This window comes from Lichenostomus cassidix, chromosome 4 (assembly GCF_008360975.1).
Source record: "Lichenostomus cassidix isolate B80296 chromosome 4, HeHo_3.0, whole genome shotgun sequence".
Classification (NCBI taxonomy): Eukaryota; Metazoa; Chordata; class Aves; order Passeriformes; family Meliphagidae; genus Lichenostomus; species Lichenostomus cassidix.
The window spans coordinates 11,140,422-11,168,067 of NC_139484.1; the positions used below are offsets into that span (position 1 = coordinate 11,140,422).

The 27,646-nt window shown below is 39.4% G+C and overlaps 2 protein-coding genes across 5 annotated transcripts; one reads left to right on the forward strand and one right to left on the reverse strand.

The window, feature by feature from the left end:
* The first annotated feature begins 3,242 nt into the window (after window positions 1–3,242).
* PLK4 (polo like kinase 4) lies at window positions 3,243–17,019 on the forward strand. 3 transcript variants are annotated; one of them, XM_085057868.1, is made up of 16 exons: window positions 3,243–3,322; window positions 5,154–5,249; window positions 5,707–5,802; window positions 5,898–6,012; window positions 6,877–7,903; window positions 9,445–9,545; window positions 10,772–11,145; window positions 11,586–11,690; window positions 12,058–12,160; window positions 12,610–12,759; window positions 13,137–13,267; window positions 13,660–13,751; window positions 13,968–14,106; window positions 14,918–15,058; window positions 15,949–16,055; window positions 16,414–17,019. In XM_085057868.1, the coding sequence occupies exons 2-16, from the start codon at window positions 5,247–5,249 to the stop codon at window positions 16,511–16,513; spliced, it is 2,784 nt and encodes a 927-aa protein (XP_084913994.1). In that variant the 5' UTR covers window positions 3,243–3,322; window positions 5,154–5,246; the 3' UTR covers window positions 16,514–17,019. The 3 variants fall into 3 exon arrangements, with proteins under 3 accessions (XP_084913994.1, XP_084913993.1, XP_084913991.1); XM_085057867.1 differs by lacking the exon at window positions 3,243–3,322 and adding an exon at window positions 4,543–4,723; XM_085057865.1 differs by lacking the exon at window positions 3,243–3,322 and adding an exon at window positions 4,948–5,028.
* A 571-nt stretch (window positions 17,020–17,590) lies between these two features.
* On the reverse strand, window positions 17,591–27,609 carry MFSD8 (major facilitator superfamily domain containing 8). 2 transcript variants are annotated; one of them, XM_085057870.1, is made up of 12 exons: window positions 27,473–27,609; window positions 26,358–26,443; window positions 25,396–25,439; window positions 24,235–24,475; window positions 23,798–23,911; window positions 23,038–23,182; window positions 22,373–22,431; window positions 21,668–21,776; window positions 20,548–20,682; window positions 20,078–20,181; window positions 19,720–19,979; window positions 17,591–19,023 (listed from the first exon to the last, which is right to left on the reverse strand). In XM_085057870.1, exons 1-12 carry the CDS (start codon window positions 27,577–27,579, stop codon window positions 18,808–18,810), a joined length of 1,620 nt encoding a protein of 539 aa, XP_084913996.1. In that variant the 5' UTR covers window positions 27,580–27,609; the 3' UTR covers window positions 17,591–18,807. The 2 variants fall into 2 exon arrangements, with proteins under 2 accessions (XP_084913996.1, XP_084913997.1); XM_085057871.1 differs by lacking the exon at window positions 27,473–27,609 and adding an exon at window positions 27,089–27,108.
* Window positions 27,610–27,646: the final 37 nt, after the last annotated feature.

The following is a 27,646-nucleotide window of genomic DNA, read 5'->3' on the forward strand; positions in this document are numbered from 1 at the left end:
AATATGGCTAAAGTGTTCTTGTACAATTAGAAGAAGAAATATTGCAGAGTACAAAGTCGGTGTGAGAAAACAGTTCAGCAGTTAAAAGAAACTGAAGCTCTTTCATAGTCCTTGCCACACATACACTGAGACAGAGGGGTGGCTCTACTTGGAATCTGGACTGGCAACCAGCAAAATTACCATTAAAAGCCCAGCTTATAGAAAATAATCACAGAACTATGCTTTCTGCCTCAGTTCAGCAAAAATACAAATGTCTGACACAAAGATTTTGGAACTGAAGTACGGAGAAAGCTTAGATTTGTTTTTTATCAAAGGTACTGAAAATTTAAGACTAAAAATTTAAAAGACTACCAATGGCCCTGTTATAAAAACATGAGGGCTGCGAGAATAAGCTTTATTGGTAACATAGAATTAGAAACCATCATAAAACCAGAGGGCTGAGTATCCTAGAAGATGACTCAGGTGACTCTCAGAATTTGAGGAATGGAGGTGAAATAAAATGCAGTAATATACATTGAAGGGTCACGCATGTGTGGATTAATAAAAAAGAAGTATGCTATAAGAAGATGTTTCTAAATTTGAAGAATGGTAACAAAGGAGGGATTTGAATGTAATTGCCACAAAGAATAGTATAAACTGCCAGTATAACAGGACTGAAAAACAAAATACCATCTCCCAAGTACCAGAAGTATTTCTACTAAATATTCTTTTAGAATAGCATCACTCACTAAATGTTAATTTAATACCAGCAACTCATGTTGAGAAAAAGATGAATTTGTTACATAGGAAGTGCAAAGAAAAGCTACAGATTGACCTGGGGAACAAGAAACATAGCACATGACAGGAGAGTAAAATAGCTTGGCTTATTTATAGTGATAAGATAAAGGCTTTAGGAGGTCAGAAGTGTTGTTTGTAAGAATGCTATTAGACAAACAGACACTAGCACCTTATACACTGGTAAACTGGACTACTCCAAAGCATCAGTTAGCAAAGGATTTGTTATATCATTAGTTTGTCTCACAAGCTCTGCTCACAAGAGATGCTGACCCCTGCAGTCATAAATTCAACCCAGCAACAGAAGAGTGATTCGAGTTTCTTTTCAATGAGACAGAGGAAAGTATCACTTCACTGTATGTTCCAGGCTTGGCAATCAGTGGAGGTGCAGCTACTCACTTGTTGAAAGTCCCTTTTAATGGGCAGACATGAGAGTAACAGAAGCCAAACTAGACACTGACATCAATATCTAACTCCCAAGCTCATGCACGAAACATAATCATCTTCTAAAGACTTCCTATATATAACTTCCCAACTGCTATGCAACCCCAAATATGCCACACACTAGCAACAGAAATTCAGAGAATTCCATGCCTGTGCCCTAAAGAATGTACAGTTTTTCAACTGTGGTGGCTAATTTAAAAAAGTAATCCCTTCTACCTATGAATTTTGTCTCCTGTATAGCCATGAAACATATTTTGTATGCTGTTAGCTATTTAGTTTGTCCCCAACATCAGTATGTATATTTTGGCACATGAATTCACCATACAACTTTTCTCATTGCTCTTCAGGTTAATAATCTGGCCTTGAAATTAAATTGAAAGTCTCCTTTTTGCTAATCTTCTACTCTAGTTACTCAAGCCAGCAATTACTATTAATGTTCCACAGCTCCACAAACCAGGTCTATTTAATCACTCACACAGCTTCTGTTTCACCTTTAAAGATTCTCAACAATTGACACATACACTTATCCACAATCCATTTCACATCCATGACTGCATTCACCTTCCCAAGAGCCTTGTTCTCTGAAGGAGAAAGTGCAGCTTGATTACAAGCCACCTCTGTATTTTATTTCAACAATGAAAGTTGGCAGGTAGTGAGGGAACTGCTTAAGTTTATAGCCACAAGCTGGCAAACACTGGAGAAGGTGAAGTGCTAAATCACTCCATCTCCTCCTTGCATCCTGGATGCCTGCCCTAGCAAAAATAACTTTGGGAGCACTCCCCTGGTACAGAAGGAGCCAACAAGATGTGTTTATGAGGTGGGATAATTCAGAGGGCAGACTAATAAAATAGAAATCAATAAAAATAAAAACCTTTTTCCCAGCCCAAATCAATGCCTTGATCTGGTTCACTGTGGAGCCACATGAACAGTCCTGTCTCACAAAAGAAGAACAAACAGGCTGCCAATAGTCACATCTGTTTCAGATTGTGCAAACAGTGCTGCATCTGAACATTAAGAAAGAAACAAAAACAAAACTGAATAACCAAATATTGTTATATAAGTTGACAAATAAGAAATGGAAAAAAATATATTCTCAGAAACTGGGGGAGATTTATTCTGTGCAAGGGACAGACACCAGCTCACTATAGGGATCGAGTCTAAATATTGATTGAAGGCATGCTTGCCCAAAAATGAATTTCATTTTTAATAGAGCAGCTAGGAATAGAAAAGCACATGAGATTGTAAACAAACTGGTGAGGTAATGGAATTTGAAGATGTTCCCTCACATTTTAAATTCACCTTACCCATAGAAAGGAAATCCATCAATGACACCTGGCATCGAGCGAAGGCCCCTAGCAAATTAAATTAAATTTGTTACAACTCCGTTGCTTTGTTTCACATTAGCCATGAAGTACTGTTGACCAGGTCTAATTGCTACTGTGACAAAATAAACAAAAGTTAAATGAAGGAGCCAAAGGACACATGAGAGTCTCTGTACATTGCCCCAGGATTTTGTTTTATCCTATATTTTAGGTAAAACTCAACACAAAAGAGTCACAGAATACTTTTAAAGTCACATACAGGCATATGACTCAGAGGTCTGCCCAATAATGTGCTAGTATCTCCTATTGAAAGATTTCTGTCAAGAAGAGCGTGCTAAACACAGGTGATGGAATGAGGTTCATTCCTGATTATCTTCACTTGTGTCTTTCCTTAAACCCCAGTGTGACCCATAGTTCAGATGTTAATTCAGCAAAATGGATGGAAATAGCATTTTCAAAAAACTAAACAAGATAGCTGGGAATTAAATCCACAAAAGGATTAAAGCAGCTGCGCTGTCTTTGCCTCTCAGTTTTGCCTGTACTTGATACTCATTGCACCTCCTTGTCATATAAGACAATTCAAAGAAAAGCTGTGCTGTATTCAAACAAAAATTACAGCAACAACCACCACAAAACTGTCACAATTCCTACCTGGAATTCCTTCTATTAGTCAGGAACACACTAACAGATGTGGGAGTTGCAATACCTTTGACAAAGTTTAAAGACCCAGAAGGAATTTGTTCACAAAACCATGACTTACAGCTGAAAGCAGTGTCCATCAGGTCAGTACTGGGCCAACACTGTTCGACATCTTTGTTGGTGACATGGACAATGGGATCAAGTGCACCCTTGGCAAATTTGCTGACAACTTCAAGCTGTGTGGTGCAGTCAACACGCTGGAGAGAAGTGATGCCATCCAGAGGGACCTTGACAGGCTTGAGGACGGGCTGATGCAAACCTCATGAAGTTCAACAAAGCAAAGTGCAAGGTCCTACACCTGGATTGTGACAATCGCAGAAACACCAACTAGTTGGGCAGAGGAGTGATTGACAGCAGCCCCACGGAGAAAGACTTGGGAGTGATGGTTGATGAAAAGCTCAGCATGAGCAGGCAGTGAGCCTTCACAGCCCAGAAAGCCAACCATGTCCTGGGCTGCATCCAAAGCAGCGTGGCCAGCAGGTCAGAGAAGGTGGCTCTCCCCTCTGCTCTGCTCTAGTGAGATCCCACCTGGAGCCCTGAGTACAGTTCTGGTGTCGCCAGTGTAAGGTTCAGACACAGAAGTTCAGAGTTCAAGGACACAGAACTCTTGAAGCAAGTTCAGGTGAGGGCCACAAAGTTGATGAGAACTGGGGCATCTGTCCTGTGAGGACTGGAGCTGTTCAGCCTGGAGAACAGAAGGTTGAGTGGAAGCCTCAGAGTAACCTTCCGGTCTCTGAAAGGGTGACAGGGAAACGAGAGAGAAACTCTTCATCAGGAGCTGTAGTGATGGGACAAGGCGTAATGGGTACAAACTCAAAGAGGGGAAATTCAGCTTAGATATTTGGAAGAAATTTGTCACTGTGAGGGTGGTGAGACATTGGAAGAGGCTGCCAGAGGAGGCTGTGGATGCCCCATACCCAGAAGTATTCAAACCCACGTTGGGTAGGGCCTTGAGCAACTTGGTGTAGGGGGGTGTCCCTGGCCCTGGCAGCGGAGGATGGAACTAGCTGATCTTTAGGCTCATCCCGCGCCATTGCCCGACTGCACCGTCCTGCAGCGGGCCGGCCTGAGGCGACACTCGCTGAGGGGCTGAGGCGGCGCGCGCCCCCGCGAGCCCCTCAGAGCGCACGCGCCGTAACGGCCGCCCGGGGGGAAGCGGGCACGCGCCGCCCCGCGCACGCGCGGCAGCTCCCCCTCCCAGCCCGGCCGCGAGGCCCGCGCGCGCCGCTGCGTGACGCGATTGCGTCAGACGCAGCCTCGTCCCGGGGCGGGGCCGGGGGGTAACGGCGCGACTTTTCAAAATGTCGGCGGGGGGGGCGCGGAGCGGCCGCCGCGGGGCCCGGGAGCGAGCGGGGCTGCGCAGGGGCGGGCGGCCCGGGGCGCCCTGATGGGCAACCGCGCCCCAGGGCCTCGGTACGACCGGTAGCGGGACCCGAGGGAGAGCGGCCGGCGCCATGGCGACCTGCATCGGCGAGAGGATAGAGGTGCGGGGGGGCTGTGCGCGGGCTCGCCCCGCTCCCGGCGGTGTGTGTGGGAGCGCGATGCCTCCCGCGCCTTCGCCCGTCCCCACGTGTCTGTGGGGAGCGGGGCTGCGCGGCGCTGCCATGGCAGCCGCGCTGGGTGCATCCCGCGGCCCGGGAGCGGCGGCGGGAAGGCGGGCGGGCCGCGCCGCCCCGGGCAGCGCAGCGCCAGTCCGAGCCGGGATCGCGCTGCCGGCAGGAGGATGCGGCGCGGCTGGCTGCGCGGCCCCTCCGGGCACCGCGGCTGTGCCCCGGAGAGCTGCCCCCAGGTTTGCCCGCATCCCGGGGTGTGAGGGCTCCCCAGCGCTGGGGGGAGGGTCCGCGCTGGGAGAGGCGCACCGGAGCCCGGCTGACAAAGCCCCGGGCTAACGACGCCCGTTTGTTCGTGTTGCAGGATTTCAAGGTGGGGAACCTCCTGGGGAAGGGCTCCTTCGCAGGGGTCTACCGAGCAGTATCCCTGAAAACCGGCCTGGAAGTGGCCATCAAAATGGTAAGGCAGCCGGCCAAGGAACTATCCGTCTCCCAAGAAACCAGATGCAAAGCTGCAACAGGTTGGGGTTATGCAGTTGGGCGCTGATGTTTGAGTTGAATGTTGGTATATAACGGACATTAAGGTTAGGATTCGGTGCTGGAAGATGCACCAGAACCAATTAGACTTGGTAATTAATAGAAGTGCTTTTTAATGTTGACTACATTTAGCCGATATGTCTGGCAAAATCAGAACTAGGTTTCTCTGCTCAAGTACTTCAGAAGAAAATTAGTTAGTGCTAGTATTGAAAATATTAACGCTTGACTGTTTTTGGTTGTGGTGTTCCTCCAATTATCTGTTATACTTGTTCATTACAAGAGTACATTAGATTAAACTATGTGAAAACTTGCTTATGCTTAGACATTTTTAGGCAAATATAGGTAGAGAACATCTAAATTATTCTGTGATCCACTTACAGATAGACAAAAAAGCCATGCACAAAGTTGGAATGGTACAGAGGGTTCAGAATGAGGTGAAAATACATTGTCAGCTAAAGCATCCATCTATACTCGAGGTAAGAATTGTGGAGTTTGTCGAGAGGGCTGTATATGTGACTTGCTGCATAGTCTACAGAATGGAATTTCATTTTTTACGTGTTTTATGTTCCAGCTTTATAACTATTTTGAAGATAGCAACTACGTATACTTGATACTTGAGATGTGTCACAATGGTGAAATGAGCAGATACATAAAGAACAGAAAGAAACCCTTTTCAGAAGATGAAGGTGAGATTTTTTTTTTTGTTCTGTGGAGCCCTCTGCATTAACATTTAGGCTCACTCAATAAATATTTTATTCTAGAGGAAGAGTATTGAGAACTGCCATCACAGTTTTATACCTTAAAATCTTGGGTTAAGTGATAATCTAAAGATTAATTATTATTGTACATGTATTCACTTGCATTTCTATACACATTTGTTTCTGTTTGTGCTATTTGGCATATAAAAAAATAGTGATCTTAGAAGGCAGAGGTATATAAACAGTGGAGCTTACCTTTGTACTTAGAATTGTGTTGAAATGTGGGTTGAGACTGGGAAGGGGAAAGAAGTACAGGAAAACTGTCAGTTTCTGCCTCTATTGCTTCCAAACTCACCTCACTGCTCACCTGTTGCACAATTTTTCCAGTTTACCTGTTTCTCTTCCAGTTTATTTCTGATTCCATGGAACTACTATAGGTAGGGATTTTTTGAAACCCAGGCCACAGGACTGGATTAAAGGGGTACTGCTATACAGGCATCATCAGTTTAACTTGTATGTTTCCAAAAGTGATGAGCAACTCAACTTTAATGCTTAAGAAGGTAATTTTTAAAGGTTTAGGCCAACTGAAAATATTTCCAGTCCTGTTTCCTGCGTTGCATATGTTTTCATGAACTTAGGACATAGTTGTGCCATTTTGCTTCAAGTAGAAAGCAGAAAGTTGATTCCAATTTCACTAGCCTTACACATAAACATCCTTGTAACATTCTTTTTATTACAAAAAAAAAAAGAAAAAAACAGAAGAAGCAAGACCAGTAGCAGACTTAAAGCTGAGTTCTTTTCAGTGCTATGATTTTAATTATAAGACTACAACATCTGGTTTTTTTTTGACAGCCCGACACTTCTTGCATCAGATTATCACAGGTATGCTGTACCTCCATTCCCATGGAATACTGCACCGTGACCTCACCCTCTCCAATATCTTACTCACCAATAACATGAATGTCAAGATTGCTGATTTTGGACTGGCGACTCAGCTGAAGATGCCTCATGAAAAGCATTACACCATGTGTGGAACTCCCAATTACATTTCTCCGGAGATAGCCACCAGGAGCCCACACGGACTTGAATCTGATGTGTGGTCTCTGGGTTGTATGTTCTACACTCTTCTCATTGGAAAGCCCCCTTTTGACACAGACACAGTCAGGAACACGCTGAATAAAGTGGTGTTGGCAGATTATGAAATGCCAGCTTTCTTGTCAAGAGAGGCGCAGGACCTCATACACAGATTGCTGCGCAAAAACCCGGCCGATCGCTTGAGTCTTTCCTCGGTGTTGGATCATCCTTTCATGTCCAGGGGTAGCTCTGCACGGAGTAGAGATCTGGGAACCTCGGAAGATTCCATGGACAGCGGAAATGCCACCATCTCTACAACCTTCACAGGCTCTTCCAGCATCAGTACCAGCGGTTGCTTGAAGGAAAAGAAGAAGCTGTTAGTTGGACAGCCACTCCCAAATAAAATTACGTTTTTTCCTACAAACAAGAATTCCAGTACTAATGCATCAGGAGATGGAAGTGGTTCTTTCCGACAGTGGGGGATTCAGGGAAAGGATATTGGCGTAAGTGGCAGGGGAAGAGCCACACAGCCTGGAGAGGAGAGGCCACATTCCCGCTACCTCCGAAGAGCCCACTCCTCAGACAGGTCTGGCACATCCCAGACTCAAGGCATATCCAACGTCATTGATCGGTGTCACTCCTTGGAAGTGCTTTCCAAGCCTAAAGTAGGAACAAGGGAAAACACAGAATACTTTTCACCTGCCAACAGCTATACTGATATAGGAGAAATATTTAAGGAGAAGACTTCTAGTACTTCTGGTTCTTTTGAAGAGCAGATATCTCCACCTGTAAAAGATCAACCACAGTAAGAATCAGTTTTTATTCAGATGAAATTTAAAGCTGGTAATACTCCATTATTTTCTTCTTTCCACGTGCAGCAAGTTGAGTATTTCTTTTCCCCCAGAAACTGTAGTGGACAGCCTTGCTAATTGTTCTTTGTAGAAGAGACAGATGAGGGCAGAAGGCATTCAAAGTGCAATTACCAACATTTTTACTTGCTGATCTCTTGAGGTGATTTTTTTTCTCTCTCTTATGCTTGCAGAAGATAAAAATTTAGTAAAGGTTAGGCAATAAATTATAAAAGTAGTGTACCAGTAGGGAAAGCATTGATCATATGTAATTATCTAAAATTTAGTTCTGTACTTAGCTGTAGTTTCTGTGTGAAAATTCTGGCTTCTTTCTATACATTTTCCATCAGCAGATTATCAAAAGAACCACTTTCTATTTTAATATAAGGATTTCCATATCTTAGTTCCTGCATTCCTCTCCACTTTAGAGGTATCATCATTTCCTATATTTTCTCTTTGCAAATCAGTTCAAGGAAAACACAAACAAGCATTTTTCCCTGCAGAAAAAGTAAATGGAGCAAGAAGTTTTTCTTGACTGTTCTCAAATGTTTGACATAAGCAAAGTTCAGTGGGCATGTGCATTCTCTCTAGTTTGAGAAATGTTTGATGATCAAAAATTTATGCACGTGTTAATGTAATGCTTACTTTTGCTCCCTATGACTTCATAAAGCCATGCTGAATGTAAACATGAGAGAATATTAATGTGAGTGTGGGGATTTACTTAATGGTTACTCCTTCTTTTACATAGTTGATTATAGGAAAGCCTCTTACATCTATAGTCAGCTTGTACAGCAATCTTAAATGCAAAGTCATGAGACCTAAATTAGGTGGTTTATATTCTGTAGTTTTGGGGTGGTTTTGGTGGTAACTAAGTCCTTGCCAATGGTGAAGTAGTCATCATCACAAAAAGAAAGTGCAGACAGGTACAGGCTATGGAGATAAAAAACCTCATAGGAGCTTAGAGTGAATTTACAACATATCAGTGACTCTGCAGTGAGTGGTTTTGGTTGTATTCTTTATCCTTCAACACGTGGATTATAGCCTCAGTTCATCTGTGACTACATCTATGTCATCAACTGAAAAGCTGATAAAAAGATCTTTATAATTTTTGGGATTGACTGTATTTTATATGAATTAAAATTACTTTGGAGCACAGGATTGGCATCTTTCAGCTGCATATTTGTTATGCTGAGTGAGATACACTGGCATCCTGGGTGTCATGTCATCACTGTGTCTTCTCCAAGGCTGTGAATAAAGATCCAGATGTAAGAACAGCTACTGCTGGCAGCATTATTGTAACTTTTCATTCCATTTGGAAACTTTTATTTTTTTATGCTTTACTGCATGAAAAAGAAACATGTTCTATGCTGCCTAGAGCTACAAAACGCTGCCTGCATTTCTTAAATCCTCTAAGTGTTGTGGTTTCTGCAGCTGTAACTTTTGTTGTGCAAGTGTCTTTGATGCAATCTTGATTACATGTTTAACTTTTATTTTGTAGCTCAAATTATCTGTGCCCAGTGAAGCCCCAGGTTGGTTTGTTAGAGCAGAAGTCCCAGGCTGAGACCATGCAGCAGTGGCTTGGAAGCATGCAAACAAATGGTGTGTTACTCATCAGCTGTGTATTTTTGCACTCAAGTTAGAGCACTGATTTGTAATAGTTTCTGTGGGTTTTTCTATTTTTTTTTATTTCTTTGTAAATTGAATTTGAATACTTAGTTTCCTAAAACAAGTTTTCATTTTCTACTAGTATTTTAGCAAAATAAAAAAAAAAAAAAAAAACTAAAAAGAGGAAACCAGAATTCTAGACCCTGACATAATTACTCAGTTGTGTAAATATGTAAGTGTAAATATGACAAAATATTAGCAGGTGATCTGAAACCCTGTTAATTTCATCATGCAAATACAACTAAATAAGAGAAGATGGCACCTCAGTGAATGAGAAAGATAATAAGGCTGCAGAAGGATGGGTGGAGGGAAGGACAAAAGACACAGAAGGGAAGGAGGTGTTCTTTGTTCTGCATCGTTACATCATTTACAAATAATGTAATCTAATCATAAGAATAAGCCACAAATCCATTCTGGTGTTTTTTGGTTTGATATTACTGGACTCCTTCCTTTCCTGTCTACAGGGAATTTGAATCAGAGAACAACATATGGTCTGAGTAATCCTATTTAATTTTTGGTCCCTTCTCAACTGTTTTGCCACACAGCAGAAGGAGCACAATAGTGATGTGGGTGAGGTGAAAGTTGATCAAGGGCTTCAATATCAAAATTATGGGAGGGATTATAGGAAGATTAAACATAAAAATAGGGGTTTAAAAGAAAATAAATACAAGGATTTAAAAAATAAGGGATTTGGAACATGCATTTAGCGTTTTGAGTATCAAAACCTCTGGTTGGTGGTAAAACGCTAATTACATAAACTGGAACTTGCATGAAACTTGCTACTAGTGGTTATCTGAATGGTAAATAAGCTGTCTTTCAACAGATTAAACTAATTCTTGTTTAAGAATCTATTTGAAATCTTCATGTTTTGTTTATAAATGATTTTTTTAAAATTACTTGATGTATAAAAACTGAAGACTGTCATAACTGAAATATAGGAACAGCTTGTTTTAAGTAGCACTGGAATTTTGTTAGCACTGGTATTGATGGCACTTAAGTCATAGCCTGATGATTTGTACTGAGGATTAAAGAAATCCCATTCTTCCCTTAAATAAGTCTTCTAAGACAATGCTTTGAAAAGCTTTTAAAATGATAATAGAATTTTTTTCCTTCTGGTTGTGACTCTTTGAATCTAAAATGTCCCTTGGTGATGTTTTCAGTTCCTCTGAGACCACCTGCAGACCTGACTGGCAAGAGTAACGCGCATGGAGGTTTTCGGTATCATCTGGATGTGCAGCAGGATGCATCAAGAAATCCATGGAACACCTTAAAAGATATAAGGAATCAGGATGCATCTGGTGACTGTCCACATTCTTTAAACCAGAGAAACCCAAAGAAATGCATCCCTGGAGTTCTCTGCAAAAACGAGAAAATTCAGCCATCTCCTACATGTGGCCTTTGGTCAACTCCAGAACAAAACCAAACTTGGGGCCAAGAACCATCAGCACACCAGAAACCTACACTGCGAAGTGTTGTGTCACCTCTCAGTGCTCACAGGCTGAAACCCATCAGGCAAAAAACCAAAAATGCAGTGGTATGTATCAGTTCTTTAAAATGGGGACAATTGAAGTGTTTAATGCAATGCAACTGTCTCTTAAAAATCACTTGGTAAACTAGAAGCATATGTTTTTAGGAAACTTAACCTATAATAATTTATTTTAAAATTATATTAATAAGATGCATCTTAATTTTTGTATAGAGAATACTTAAAATATAATAGGCCTGTCTGTGTTTGATTTGTCCCTTAAGAAGCCACACCCTCAGTGACCAGGCTGATACCCTTCAGTCATTGTGAAGTGCTCTGCTTTAACAGCACTAATAACAAAAGTTACTGTCAGAAGCATTTATAAGTTTGAAGTGCATTTAAGGAAAAAGAAAAGCATTTATTAAAGCATTTGTGGAAAAAAGTGGTATTTTACCTTTTGCAGAAGGTAAAGGTCTTTTTATTTAACTTGTATATTTAATATAATTTAGGTGAGCATTCTAGATACTGGGGAAGTGTGTATGGAGTTTCTGAAAGAACACCATTCACAGGAACTTGTGAAAGAAGTTCTCAGAATATCTTGTGATGGAAATGTGGTGAGTGTTTTTGATTTCTTCACTGTTGTATAAAGGTCTTAGAGTTCATTCATAGCTTGTCTTTTTGTGTTAAGTGATTATTTCTTTTGAAATCCAGTGTTTCCATATGCACAGCTGTAAACTTCTCCCTTCCATAATAAAGCCATATAGGTAGCAAGCAATTATTTCAGAGAAAAATTGGACTTGACTTTTGGAATAGGTGAAGTGTTGCTGAAAAAGTGCTGCTGTAAATAATTCCTTAGAGGAATAGAGCTTTCATGGTAAATCACAGTAATTAATTAAAATATTACCTATTTCCATAACTCCTAAAAGTGCACAGTGCTGTAGTAAGTTGCAACTACACACAATTTTTGTTCCCTTTTTGTAGATTGCAGTTTATCATCCAAATGAAGGAAGAGGTTTCCTTCTTGATGACAGACCTCCTGCTCCTCCTGAAGGCATCTGCATGTATAATTTTGACAACTTGCCAGGTAACCTGAAATTTATTTTAAAATTATGATGATTAACAGGATATTTTAAGTGAATCTTGCAACTTTATGGCTTTTAGCTGTTACTTCTCAGATAATTCTGAAGTAAAATTCCTTTCAGAATTAGATTAAAATGGTGGAAATATTTTGAAACTTCACAAGAAAGTGTAACCCACAGGTTTTAATTTAACTCCCAACTTTTATATGGGAGTTTTAAGGAGTCACCCATTTTAAAATGTAGTGTACTAAAATTAAAGCTCTTGTTATCTTTTCCTAGTTCATACTAGGAGCTGTTGGTGGAAACAAGTCAGTTTCTTTAAACATACTTCTGTCAAATGCTTAAATATCACTCCTAACCTTAAGGTAGCAAATACATAATTTCAATTGCTTCAAGCTGGTGCACAGTCTTTAATCTTCTAACTTCTAAAAATGTTTGTTTTCTTTTTTTTTAGAAAAGTACTGGAAAAAATACCAGTATGCAGCTAAGTTTGTGCAGTTGGTAAGAACAAAAACCCCCAAAGTGACGTTCTATACGAGATATGCCAAGTGCATGTTGATGGAAAATTCACCCCATGCAGATGTTGAAATTTGTTTTTATGATGGTATGTATTCATGTTGCTGTTATGCAAGTAGGATCATGGTTTTAGAGCTGCACTAAAATATTGCCAAACACTAAACAACCACCACTTCAGTTTGAAGAAAATAGTGCCCTATAAAGAGTTTTCTGGCCACTCTGTCTTTATTCTAGCTCTTGTAGATTACTTGATTATTCTTTAATTCCTTACTGGTATCTTCTTCTGGAAGTGCATGTTGCAGAAGTGTTATTTAAATTATACTTAGTTTTTATTCATGAGCTTTTTTTTACATCTACCTTTGATAGTTAACGTGCTTGGTGAGAGGCATGTCCCTACTCCAAGCTTTCTGTGGTTAACTGGTATTTTATACAGCTCACACTAAAAGGGTTCACATTTTCTTGCAGGAGCAAAGATACATAAGACAGCTGGTGTAACTCGTGTGATTGAAAAATCAGGGAAGTCCTTCACTTTGAAAGGAGAAAGCGAAGCAGGGTTGAAGAAGGAAATACAGGTTTATATGGATCATGCAAATGAGGTAAGGTGTTATTCATAGGCCTTTTCCAGTGCAAAGCAACTTGCTGAAAATTCAGCTTCTCTTTCACAAGTGTGCTTCCAGTGTTGCTTTCCATGTTTTTCATGACACTATTAAGGAGGGAGATGTTTTTTGGAAGAGCAAATATCAGTGTATAGGTAACAGCTATGATGCCTCACAACCAAGATTGAGAGGAGATTCTCACTAGTGTGTGAAGCAGGTTTGCCTGCCTGATGAAAGGATTAAACAGAATAGATGAAGCTGCTTTATGCAACTTGAAAAATTCAGTATCATTGAAATTGCCTTGTGTGGGCTCACCTGCCACACTAAACATGTATGAAATATTTATACAGTTCTCAGTTTAAAACTTCATTATAAACTCCTTCTAATTTCAGGGACATCGTATATGCCTTGCACTGGAATCTGCTGTTTTGGAAGAAGAAAAAAGGAGTAGAAGTGTTCCATTTTTTCCAATAATTGTTGGAAGGTAATCTCTTTCAGTTGAAAATGTATTTGAATAAGTATTTATTGAATATTTATTGAATACTTCCATATTTGAACTGAAAAACAGTTCTGCAGAAGCCTTCTGCCATCAGGTGCTTTGGATGGTCCATGGTAAAATGAAGGAACAGCTGCGTCTCCTCACTTCTTTCTTTAGTCCCTTTTGGACACTTTTTCCCAGTTTTTCTCATTATCTCTCCAGAAAACCTGGTAATACTGAATCACCACAGGCTGTAGCACCTCCACTGTTGGACAATGCAAACTATTCAAAAGAAATTGTGGCATTGGATAGAAATAAAGCTGCCAGTTCTACTCCTGTTCAGACTCCAAACTGTGCTCCTGTAAGTACACAAGGACATACCATGGAAACCAGTCTCCCATAATGCTGTTTCACTTGAACTGATGGAATGATATTTGTATGGACATAGGATTTTATTAGCCATTTGGGAGCATATTGACTAGAAATTTTAACTTTGATTTCAACTAACTTCTGACATCTGGATTTAAGAGCATCTGAAAAATCAGAATACTCCAAAACTTTACTACAAATGCCTCCTGGGAGCAGAGTTTGAGAATTGCTTACTCATGTTATCCAGCACAGACTTGAATTTGAAAGTTCTGATGTGCCCTCAGTGGTGTATATCAAATGGTAGTCACAAAGGATATTGACACTTGAGGTTGTTGTTCTGAAATAATCAAGTGTTAATGTGTATATAAAAAAAGGGCAAGTGAAAATATACGTGTAGCCAATAAGGCTTCATGAGCAATTTCATCTGCTCTGTTTAAAAGGCCCTCCAAGCTTTGGTTCCTGGTAAAACTTCCTCAGCTGACTGAATTTACTGGGGTCTTGGCACACTCAGTTTGCATTGTGAACTTTGTTGACTCTACATCCATCTACATTTATTGGATCTGCATGTCTGTAGTTTGTGTAGCTCCTGTCCCGAGTTCAGAATCACTTTCACCTGACTGAAGTGAACCTGACAACAAAAACTTGTGTCCCTCTGGGGTTTTTATACTGTAATGCTGTTAAATGAAGCATAGAGGCTAAATCTACCTGTATGCATGAACAGGTGGTAATTTACCACTACAGCTGGTACCTCTTCAGGAGGATTAATACCAAGGCTGTTAATTCTGTGCATCTCTGGGTTTTAGGTGGTGTCTTGTGAAACACCTACTTTTCTGACTAACACTGTTGAAAAGATGTGCTCCTCTGTTCATCAAACGGAATGCAGTCCCAATTCAGCCCAACTTGTCAAATCTGTTTTTGTGAAAAATGTTGGTTGGGCTTCTCAGGTGAGAAATCAATAGATAAAGGAGGCATGTCTATTCTTTTTTCATATTAAATTTCAGGTATGTATGTTCAAGTCATTAACTTTAAACTTGATTTATGAGGAATCATTCAGTTGTGGACTAGTTTAAAACTCGTTTGTGGAAAGATATTTTTAAATAAATGTCTTAGATATTTATTAGATGGTGAACTACGTAAGTAGAAGAAACCAAAATAATAGTTCAGCATCTCAGTTACCACAATTTTCCTGTGGCTATTACTGCTTAAGTGTCTTTTGTCATTTAAATTTGACACTAGTAAAAAATTGAAACTGTTATAACTTCTCTGTTCACTAATATAGATGCAAAGGTGTCATGACAAAGTTTTTACTACATATGTACTAGATCTGTACATATGAAATGCATCTTCCTCTAAAACAGGAAAAACTGTTTCCTTGCAAAGCCATTTTCCCTCTGCTTTTCTGTTGGATAAGCTTTAGGTTAAAAAAATTGTTCTTGGCAATCCAGATAAAGTAAGCGTCCTGTCCTAACAGAAAAAGATCCTTTTTATATGTATAAACTTCAAATTGTGTATAGCTGTGAACTCTTACAAGTGGACCTCTATTTAGTGTTTGGTCCTATATAAAATTTCTTTAGGAGTGTTTAAGGTAAAGGTAATTATTTATCTGTTATGGACAAGGATAATTAAAGCCAAGCATCTGAAACCTGAGGAAGTCTGCATGAGACTACTTACTCCAAAGTAATATCCATGAAATCTTTAGCTTTAAGACACTGACCAAAATACCTAAGGCACTTCAGCAATTTTGAAAAACTTTCAGCTTCCATTATTAGAAAAATTCTAGGTGTGTAATTTTGTATTTCATATCTTCAAAATGTAATGCAACTTCTCTCTTCAGCTGACCAGTGGAGCAGTATGGGTTCAGTTCAATGATGGATCCCAGCTGGTAGCCCAAGCAGGTGTCTCTTCTATCACTTACACTTCTCCAGATGGCCAGACAACCAGGTGAGTCTGTTCCTGCTGTAAAAACAGTCCAGGTCACTCAGTACGAGGCTGCTGTACATTAGGGAGCTTCACAGCTGCTATTGACTTTGGTTTGTAAATACTAAACCTGAGCTTTGCAATCACTTCAGTGGATTAGCTTATTTAAGCTTAATAAATAAAGATGAGCACTCATAGCTGTGACTGAACTCTGGATAACAAATGAATAAAACAAGCTGAAAATGTATCAACTTGGTGTCTAGGGTATAGCCAGTATTCAGGCATAGTATTAAAAACAGGGAGGGTAAGAAAAGTAATGTTTTGAAATAACTATATTGTCATGAAATAAATTATTTAAGGGTCTCTGCTGCTTTGCCTCTAGGTATGGAGAAGATGATAAATTGCCAGAATACATCAAAGAGAAGCTGCACTGTCTATCTTCTATTCTTGTGATGTTTACCAATCCAGTTGGTCCTCACTGATTTAAGGGAACCAGGTGTCATGGCACAAGAGCTTAATGAACTCACTCTGACTTCGCAGTAAAGTGACTGATCTTACTCAGCTTATGCAGAAATTCTGCCAAAATTTGGTAAAAAGTAGGAAGGGGAGGGCTGTTCTGTTTATGTGTAGCAAATTGTGTGTAAAGTATTATACAAAACACAGTTTTCATTAAAGTGATGGATAAACTTGCTCAAGCAAAACTTAGAGCAACTTAGTTCTTGACTGCATTAAGTCTTTGGAAATAATTGGAATTTGTTATATTTTTTTCTTACCCCACTGCTTACTCAGTGCCAACAATCAAGGAAAATACATCTGTGCTGTTCAAGTATTTGTATTTGTAAATAACTTATATTTTTACGTCTTACAAGTAATATATGTAAATATGTATATGTTTTATAACTGTTTTTATTTTTTGTAGCAGCAGCATAAAACTTCCCTGCACAAGCATGTTACACAAAAAAAATAAATGCAGTGGTTATTGTCTGGATCTATTTATTTGTTTCATAGCCAAGTGATGGTTAAAGGGTAGGAATTAATAACTTTAGATGGTTTTACCTTGTTTTACATGTTGAGTAATACTTATAGCAACTGAAGCAGCATTAACAGTAGCTTTCTTCCTAAGCATTTTGCTTCAAGTGTGCTAACACTCCTGATGGTGCTTGATGTGTACTTAAATACTCTATGACCTCCTTATTAGGCTAGAAAAAGGCTTAAATGGAGTGAGATCCAAAACGGTGTTGGTGGGCGGAAGATGAAGAGTTTCAGAGGAGCTGGTGCTGCCTTTGTGCAAGCACAGCTCAGCTTAACTGATTCAAGTCAGTTCTCCTTATTCAGCTACTGTTTAAAAGACAGAACTTCACTTACTTTTATAACTTTTTCATGTCCAAATCAAGCAAACAGCTTGCAAACAAAGATTTTAGCACTAGGAACATCAAGAAAGATACACAAGTAGCACTTACTATGAATTAGCTAATAAAAGTGAACTCCTTTCTCCTAACACTTTGTGATTCTGCAGCATGAAAGCCTGGGAGGGAATAAAACTTCTGTATTCTCTTCAGTCAGTATTGAAAAAATCATCTTTTAATTCAGTAGTCTCTTAGTGTTTGAACAATTGATTACATAGGAATACATAATTACATTTATTAAATTCAATAAGCATCAAATAGTAGAGACATTAAACAGCAGCCACAACTCTCCTACTGGAATTGTTCCAGTTGGTTTTTTTTCCCCAGTAGCATTAAAACAGCTAAACCCGTACAGATGAGCTTAGGCCCCATTATGAAGGAAAATTACAATCTTACTTTTTAAAATAAAGTCTGAATGACTAAAACAGTGTAAATTCCTGTTTCTTGTACCCTAATCTCAGAAGAAGTCTGCAGATAATAGTGAATGCCAAGGAGCCAGTCTTTTGTTTTCACTTGATTACCACCACTGCTCAGCACAGTGCATTCACTGTCACCAAGTACAAAAGTGTAAACTCTCATGCTTAGACTTCTTTTCTTGCAGTTAAGAAAAGCTGTGCATGTTTCAACTCTGCAGGTTATCTTCCTACAAAAAGGCATTCAGCAAAACAGTAGAGGAAAAATTGCACATATGGTTTACTGTAGTTCAAGTAACAGCTGCTGAGACTGATTTTCAATGGCTTTTGATCAACTTAAAGACCCAAATCCCACACCAGCTACCTGTGTGGAGGGCACATACCTTCCTCTGCACTTCTGTCACCTGTCATTTGGAATCCTGGAGAAGATGTAACAGGTTCCAGAACCAGATGATCTGTATTAACCAGTGCTCACAAGCCAACAAACCCAACATCAGGTTTGCTCAAGTAGTGGTGTCTCCATACAAAGTGCATGCAGCTCAACTAATCTTCTTGTCACAAAAGAGTTACTAGTCCTGATTCACAGAATCAAGATAATATTTCTTTTACTTCTTTCTGGAAAGGATGCACATAACCTGTGACCTTCACAGCTGCATTCAGTGCACATGTACATCATTTAAACTGTACACACTTCAAATGTGCCATCATGTTGATCTAACCTGTCACATTCCTTCCTCTGCTGCTAGAAAAGCAGAATACAAGAGCCAACTGCAGCAGGGGTGACCAGGTATTAGGATATGACCAAGTTATGTGTTCTGTCAATGTGTAAGTACAGCTGTACAATTAGCACACAGCCAATAAGGCCAGTGGTTAAGTACTCCTCATTAAAAAGCAATAATAAACTAAGTATTACTTCTGGTTGGTTTTATGGTTTTTTTGGGGTTTTGTAATATGTATTTAACAATTCTCTTCCTGCATCCTTCCGTATCTGACAGAAAATGCAATTAGTCTCTTGTATACTATCTCCAAGAGTAAGAGAGAGACTACAACTACTCCACAGATCAAGCTGAATGCCCAGCGTGGCCCCAGGTGAGTGTAAATCTGGCTCACAAAAACAGGCCCAAGGATCCGTGCTCCACTTCCAGAGGCAGTCAACCATCCCATGTAGACACCCTACAGCAGATCAAAAGCTTATGTAAGTGATACAGGAATTATTTGGCTTGCCATTAATTCCAACCCATTAGCCTAACTAGAAAATTTAGAAGTATTTAAACAACCACTTATCTTTCTTAACTCATTAAGACACGGATTACTTCGTTTCCAAGAGTACTGCTCAGCCTCTCTAACCATTAATTCCAAGGCTCCACTCATAGTACTCCTGCTTTCCAGCAAATTGCATTCTGGCTCAAAGCATTTAGTCTCTTTCACCAAAATATAACATGAAAAAAACGGCGAAAAGGGGAGTAAAACTTTTAGTTACACGATAAGTTTGCTATAGTGTTTCACTATTACAAAATGTCAGTACTGAGGATCTAGTAGCTTTTGTAGTCTTTATATAATAAACTTAGGAACATTATTCTCCACTGATATTCCAAATAATTGGTACTTACAAAAAGGACTCTTCCAGAACAGTCATGATATTTTCACATTAATATTTGCATAAATAGCACAAGCCTTGCTTTCTAGTTGCCCTAGAGACTTGCCTTGGACTTTAAAAAAGATCAGAGCTCCTGCAAAGTTCTGCCCTGCTTAAAACACACTGTTACTTGGGTGATGACAAAAGGAAATCTAACCAGACGCCTCATTCTAATAAAGACAGTGCAAGTCTTGAAGAGCAAACGACATAAACCATTTAGGGACTGTGCTTACCTGAGGTTTTGGTCCTAGGACTTTTGAGTATAAAGTGTAGGACATGACATTACAAACGGGATAGCCCAACCCTATGAGTACATCAGAGCTGATGTACTGGGCCAGGTAGATCATGGGAGTGTTCAGGCACCAGGACTGTGTGACAGGGCAGCCCACAGGTTCTGCTGTGTGGTTGGATGGCAGCTGCATCTCTTGCAAACTCCAGAAAGGTGTTAACATTTCAGTGGGAACCATTCTGGGAATGGAGTTGTTCTTTATTTCTGTAAAAGTAAGTTATTCATGTCATTAAGAACAAAAGTGCAATAAAAGGCTTTCAAAAGAAGATTACAAAGGTGGTCTAGTATGACTTGAACTATACCTTGCCACTGGATATTTGGTAGTTTCTTCCCCCAAGGCAGTAAGATAAAGAATCCAACCAAGACAATCAGTAAGCCTGCATGGAGTATGGCACGCTCACCAGTCCTATCAAGCAATGAAATTGCAATTAAGTGTATCATTTAATTAATGTAAAATTTATGCAGCTGCTAACGATATATAGCCCATTAGTTTGTGGAAATGATACCTGACCAAAACACTGGCAAGAAAAGTTACAAAATCACAGTATCTTAAAACCTGGGGTTTTGTGATTCAGTGGTAAAAGATAGTTAAATATGGGGGTTATGTTAACAGAATAAAGAACAACTACAGCATCAAGGCTGTGCCAAAATTGGAAGTATTTCACTGTCACAGCAAACCCTGACTCATTACCAAGTAAAAGATTTGAGTAACACAGATTTGGCTGTGACATAAATCTTTTCACACTTAGCCAACAAAATCTCAAAAACTTACTTTTTGGATAGCATTTTAACCACCATGAAAACAATAACTGATTCAATGCCAATCACACTAAGGATTATTCCATTATAAAAAACAGCTTCTTTCCTGGTCCAGGAATACATGTCCATTGTCAGTGGAGTAGCTATACTGAAACGACAGAACAAAAATACAGTGATCATAAAAAGTTTCTGCCCTACATTAGTTTCCATAGATGTGTTGTCCCAAACATCAGTGCATTATACCAGTCATACTCTGAAGCATCATTAATCTATTTCTGATAGTTCATGAAAATATGATGGAGTTAAAACCAAGCCAGGGTAATAGAGATGGAAAAAAAATCAGACTCTGTGAGAAAAACAATAATAAGCTTTTAGTACTGTTTCCATTTCAGAAACCAATCTCTAAACCCTCAGTTTTCTAAAAATAATGCAATTATGACAGAGACATATTGTAAAACAAATTTTCACTACATTAGAGCTCAAAAAACTTGCAGAATAAATCTTACATCCTCAGAGTATTTTCTAAGTTAAAAAAATGAAGTACACTTCAGCCTGAGATAATGCTATGTTTTACTTATTTTCTTACACACACAAAGTTTGGGAGTGAATAACATTATCTTTTATTTAGGCTAAAAATACCCCAGTCATATGAAATTGTGTATTTAAGAATACAACTGCATTAACTCTATCAAACAATTGTTTTTATCATTACCGAAGTAAGGGATTCCCTGAAGCTCTTGGAGCTAATCAGAATCATACTAAGAAATTCCACAGAATTAAAATAAAAACATAGAACAAGATACTCAACTGAAAATGTGTTTTTTGAAGATTTTACATAACCCAAGTTAAGCTACTTTTATTTTTGAACGCTTAAAAAGTTGACTATATGGGTTTGCCACCATTCAAAAGCTTTTACATTAATGTTTCCTATACCACAAACTGTACATACTTTTAGTTATTACTGACCTTTAACTCATTACTCTGTATCAGTGCACATCAACTTGATTGCCTATGGTTTTGGACTTCTATCTTTGAAGTTAGGAAAGTAAGTGGAACAGAAAAGCCTCTACATGCACCCCCTATCTAGTTACTCTACATATCTGAGTATTTTGAGAGGAAACAGACAAACTTACGTTTCAAAGACAGCAAACACAAACAGGATGACAAAGAAGAGAACGTTGAGTGCTACCACAGCAACGTGGTCAATGCTTCCTTCTGTGTTCTGATCCAGAACATCACCTCCTGCAATAAAACAGAAGGATTACCTGAAGTGCACACTGAGCTTTTTTTTATACCACCACAAATTACAAACAATAATGATTCCTTCAGTCTTTTAAGTATTTAGCATGCAAGTTGGCGGGCAGCTAGGCAGTTATAATTTGACAATCAAAGTATAAAGTTTTAAAATAGAAATGGAATTGCTGAAATTTCAATTCTGCTGACAATTACAGAAAATTATTTCCAAACTGGCTACAGTGTCTGTTTTCCCAATGAGGCCTGAGTGACCACAAAATAAGCAAATTTATTTAAATATCTTAACAGTGGAAACCAAAACATTTTCTGTTTCCTTGCAAGCTCAAAGCTACACAGCAGACTTCTCAGAGTGAAAATATGGAAGGATCCATACAAATTTTTTTCTTCTTTGCTACCAGACAGCACTATGGACACAACATGAACAAATTAAGCACTTTCTGGACCAGCTAGAGTGAGATGTAGACTATTTTCCACTTCAACTTCCCAGTGCATCAGACTTTAGAATACTTCTAAATGTTCACACATTATAAGAGAGTACTTCAAAATTATAATCACAGAATAAGTTTTCAAGAAAACACTGGTACCTTCTCCACCAGAATTAATATTTTTGCACTGCCGTCCCATGTCATCCACTCGATGCTCCCTAGAAAGTTAGAATTTTTTTCATTAATACACGTATTTGTTTAATCTTCTACTGATTCATATTTCTATTAAAATAATTGTAACAGTATCACCTATATGATAATTATTCACAGCTCCTTTAAACACCATCTACCAAGCTTACATCTGACTGTAGTGAACACCATCCCATTCAAGAAAGATAGTATTCTAGTGGGATAATATCCCATATCCCTACGCATCTGCACCAATGGGATAATGAATAAAAAAAAAAAACCCTGAGATCTTTAAAGGAAAGACACAGACAGCGAGATCCCTGCAGACCAACCTCATTTCTCCGTAGAGAAGATACATGGGCAGCAACCATTTACACTAAAACTATATCGAGCCTAATAGTCTAATATTTTTAACTTTTTAAACCAGTTTACATTCTAACCATAGCATCATCAAGATTCACTTAAGAGCATAATAAAAATACAGGTATTAAAGAAGGCAGAAACTGAAAAAATAAATAACATATGATTTTAGCACTCTGGACTTTGGGTTTATTACTCCTCCTGCTGAGTAGCAATTTATTTGCTACAAGTCACCCACAAGGTAGCATAGTTATCTTTTTTTCTTACTTGATTACCTGAATATGGCAAAGATGAGAATAATATTAATAACTCCTAAGAGAGCTCCAAATAAAACTGGTGTCGTGTACATGTTCAGCTGAAGACAAAGGAATTTCCACGTTACTCCTTCTTCTCCGATAAGTGTAAAACATGTCTGAAAAACTTAAAAACATCAATGTCCTGTGAAAACCTGGAGAATCATTAAGAAAATATTAGAACACATGCAGAACATATAAAACTGGATACACAAAGTTGTTCTAATTCCCAAGTAAAATTTAAGTATTATACCTGTATAACCTTTTACATTTTGAGAATCCTACTCTAAATAAACAAAATGGATACCAGTGGGATCTCAGCTAGCCAGAAAACTACTTGGTTACATATAAATACACAGTATAAATAACATCATGACAGTTATAGAACAGAATTCTGAGTGTACCAATAATTAATTCTCTTGGCAGACAGATGATTTACTCTTTTTTCCTCTTGCTCCTACATGGAAAACCTTGGCTCTGGGACTGGATTATTCCTCGTGCTAAGGGCAAACTAGAAAGAAAAGATGCACTGGGGGGTTTTGAATGGGTGCAAAGCAATTGGATCAGACAGTTTCATTTACATTGGCTTACAGAACTATAGAGGAGTCAATCCCATTCATTCAATTCTGGTATCATTGACAAACTCTGCCTTAAAATCCCCTACATACAGCTGCTGAGGATTCCCATTTCCACTGCCCAGTTTCAACCTAATAAGCATTAGAGGAAAGAAGATATGCTTTACCTGGCCCTAATATGAAGCCAACTGCTTGGCAGGCACTGGTATTGGCCATGGCACTCGTTCTTTCTGTCAGAGAAGTGGCACCCGCAATATATGATCGAACTACAGCCACATTTCCTTCCAAGAAAAGACAACCCAAAATCAAACAAGTGTTCATGTAAATATCAAGTAACATGGTTAAACTGTTGAGCAACATTTATTTTAGGGGGTTGTTTCTTATTTAGCAAGAAAATAAAACCCACCACTCCCTCTAGTATTTTTACACAGCCGCACAATTACACAATTTTGTTACAAGCCACTACTGGCCAACTCTTTGCCTTGTTAAATATCTAGTTATCATTCACACAGTGGTAAACCTGGTACTAAAACACAGCATTAACCATCTTACACAAGACACAGAATGTAGGAATTTCCAGAAATATAAATTCTGCTGTGGTTACCTGCTCCAAACCCCACGAGAGCACGGGCAGTCAGCATGTAGTACTTGTTGTGTGAATGGGGCACATGGACATAGGCATAGAGACAATTTGCAGCTACTGAAATAGCAGTGGAAATGACCAGAGGTTCTCTCCTGGGCCTGTAGTTGGACCACAGGCCAAACAGGGGAGAGGCAACCATTTGGCCAATGCTGTACGAAGCTATAATCCAGCCCAAGAAACTCGCATCTGCTGTCGGATCAATCTGCGGAAACACATGAATCAGCTCTGTTGGTAAAGTGTTTTATATCATCAGTAATACCCTTTTAGAGTTAGTACCTGGGATACCAAGGACTCTGTACTGTAATACTTTGTCTGTGGTAATAAACCTTGGCTAACTCTCTCCAGCAATGCACCAAACCAATAAAACATGCATTGCTTCTGAGCCTGGGAGTGGCTCACTTGCAGCAAACTCCCACAGTTTTTGTACAGCACTGCTGATATTCTGGGCTAGAGACAGAATTCAAGCAATATGGCAGGCAGTTTCCACACCAGGAGCAAAGAGTCACTTCCATTGTCTCTGCACATGCCTGAATCTGTCATGATTTACAAGGCTGATCTCATGCATTTGCTTGTCATCTGCAAGAATACATCACCAGCCTCACCTTCAATGACACCTCCAGATCCCTGCCCAAGTTATGTGCTTCCAAATTTGCATTTGAAACTGCCTTCTACAGTTCCAGGGGCACTAAAATCTCAGTACAGTATAAAGTTTTAGAGACTTTTATGCTGCTCCTAAGATCACACCTAAGAGGTGAAAAACCCCCAAACAAACTAAAATCACTATGCAGGAACAATGACAACCCCCTGTTAGGAATATCAAGATGGCAAGTCTTGTGTATTATGTTTTAATAACAACATTTCCATTGATTCACTGTCCAAGAAATCATGATATTGGAAATCCAAATGTTTCTGGATTATGAGGTACCTTATCAATTCAAGAAAAAAACTGACAGATTTTACAAGAAATAATAAAAGCCATCTAAGTGGATGGCAGAATAAGTCTCTTAAAGCCACACATTTCCCTTTACTTTTTCTTTTTCTAAATAAAATGCCAGTTTTTGTATTACCTACTCTCTGAGCAGTTTTCTGTTCTTACTAATTAAAAATCTCATATTTACAAACCTTTTGGAGATACGGCCACACAGACATAATTACAATTGAGAAACCTGTAACACAGTAAAAACAGAAGTTATTTTATTTGTCATTTTTATCAGTAATTTTCTTTCCTGAAACAGTTAGTAAAGGTTCATTCTTCTGCCTCTAAATGTATTATAGTCTAAACCTGTGCATTTCCAGCTTTTTTTAATGAGTGGTAATTCATCCTATCAGGAGGAACTATTTTTAAAACATAATTTTATAGCTGCATACACACTAATCAAAAGAATTTATATCTTGTCCTCCCAACAGAAAGACAAGGTACCCAAAGTAAAAAGAATTTCTTGATATACAGACATATCTGTACTCATCAGTTGAAGAGATTTTAACTTATAAAAAAAAAAAAAGAGTTACTGAAGTATCCTGTATGAATCTCAAAATAATTGCGAGGCCCACAGAAAACCATGACATGTCAAAAATCAACAGAATTCTTATTTTCAGGGGCAGTTATTTAAGAATAAAATTTCAATTTGTTCTGCAATGGAGATTCAAAGTTCAGTAGAAGAAAACAAGTTTTGATACATATTTTGAAATATACAGCTTACATTCCCATAAAGATCTTACCTCTTAAGAACTCCACATTATTTCTGTTTCACTTTGGATGATAAAAGTGGGACCTTTGTTTTGCTCAGTTCTGAGCAATAACCTTACCTTGCTATCACCAAACTATTAAGAAGTCATAAACCACAGCTTCCTGTAATATGCCACTTTGTCTAAAACCAGTTTTATTACTTATCTTGTTAGATGTAACTGTTTGATTTGCTAGATTTATATATCCTTTTTTGAAGAATCAAACAATACACCTTTTTTGAGGTTAGAACACTAGCATTAAAGAAGCTGTGTAGTTGATATTTAGAAAACCCTGTAATTTTCAAACTAAAGTATATTAATTAAACAGGTTACATTGAATTCCACATGTGTTTACTCACCTACACTACTGAGAAACATTGTTAGGTACATAATCCAGATGGATCGCCACCTGCTTTTATAATGTTCCTGTGTTTCCACAACATCCCTGTTTTCAAACCAAAAAGCAAGAGAGAGAAAGAAATAATTATCAGAGCCTCTTCTAGTTGTTCCCATATGACACTAACAACATTTTTCACAGACCTCTCAACAGAGTTGTGTAACTTGTTACGCAGGAGTGGATTTCCACTCAGCAAAGACTATAAAGAATTTATTTTTTGCTGAAAAACACCAGTCTGACAAATCAAACAAAATAACAGAAATGCTATCACACACCAAATGTTACAGAGAATTGATCTTGATCTAGGGAGGTCTTCAATTCTGCAAACTCTTTGTATAGACACTTTGGGGCATCACACATCATATAAAGGCTTTAAGAAGTGTGCTTTAAACCATAAAACCCCAGATATTTCCTCACATCTGTAACCTTAAAAGAACCACAAACCTGGGCAGCTATTGATTTGACTAAAAGCTACAGCCAGTCTATTTTCATGATGAAAAAACAACAATATACAATAATGTAAAAGTTGTGTGTAAAAGATACTGCTGCAGATTGCAAGGGCTGAAAAAAATTAGTAGTTACGAACTCAGTTACAAACAAAGTAATCTCCATCAAATGATGCACACTCAGGTTATAGGCATACAGATGCCTGAACACAGTTTATAAACGCTGTTGATGTTAAGTCATACCTACACTTAGACATATCTGCGATTTTAAGTTCAAGACACTTGTTTTGCCGTCAGAAGGGAAAAAACAAACCCGAGCGCCGAACTGCTGCTGTTGAACACCCTGACCTGTGCCGCACATGAACGCTGTTCGGTGTCTTTCAGGAACTCCCAAGCGAGGGGGTTTGTGTTTTCCCGCAGAGGGAAGCAGCGCCGGGCCCGCTGCCGCAGGCGGGCCCGGCACGGTGCGAGACCCACGGCGGCGGCTCGGCGGGACCCGGCAGGGCAGCGCCTCAGCCCCGGGCTGCCGGGAGGGGCGGCAAGGGACCAGGCACCCCGCGGGCTCCGCGGGACACTCGCGGCGGGGGCGTCCTAGCTCCTGGCGCCGCCTCCGAGCGCAACAAGCCCCTACCTGCTCTCCTCCTCCTCCTCTTCCTCGTCCACCGCCGCCTCTGCGGACCCCAGCAGCGGCTCCCGCCCGTCGGGACGCGCCTGAGGAGCGCAGCCCGCGGCCGCCATGGCCCCGCAGCGCCGGGACCCGCCAGACCGCCAGGGGGCGCCCGAGCGGCAGAGCGACGGCGCGCGC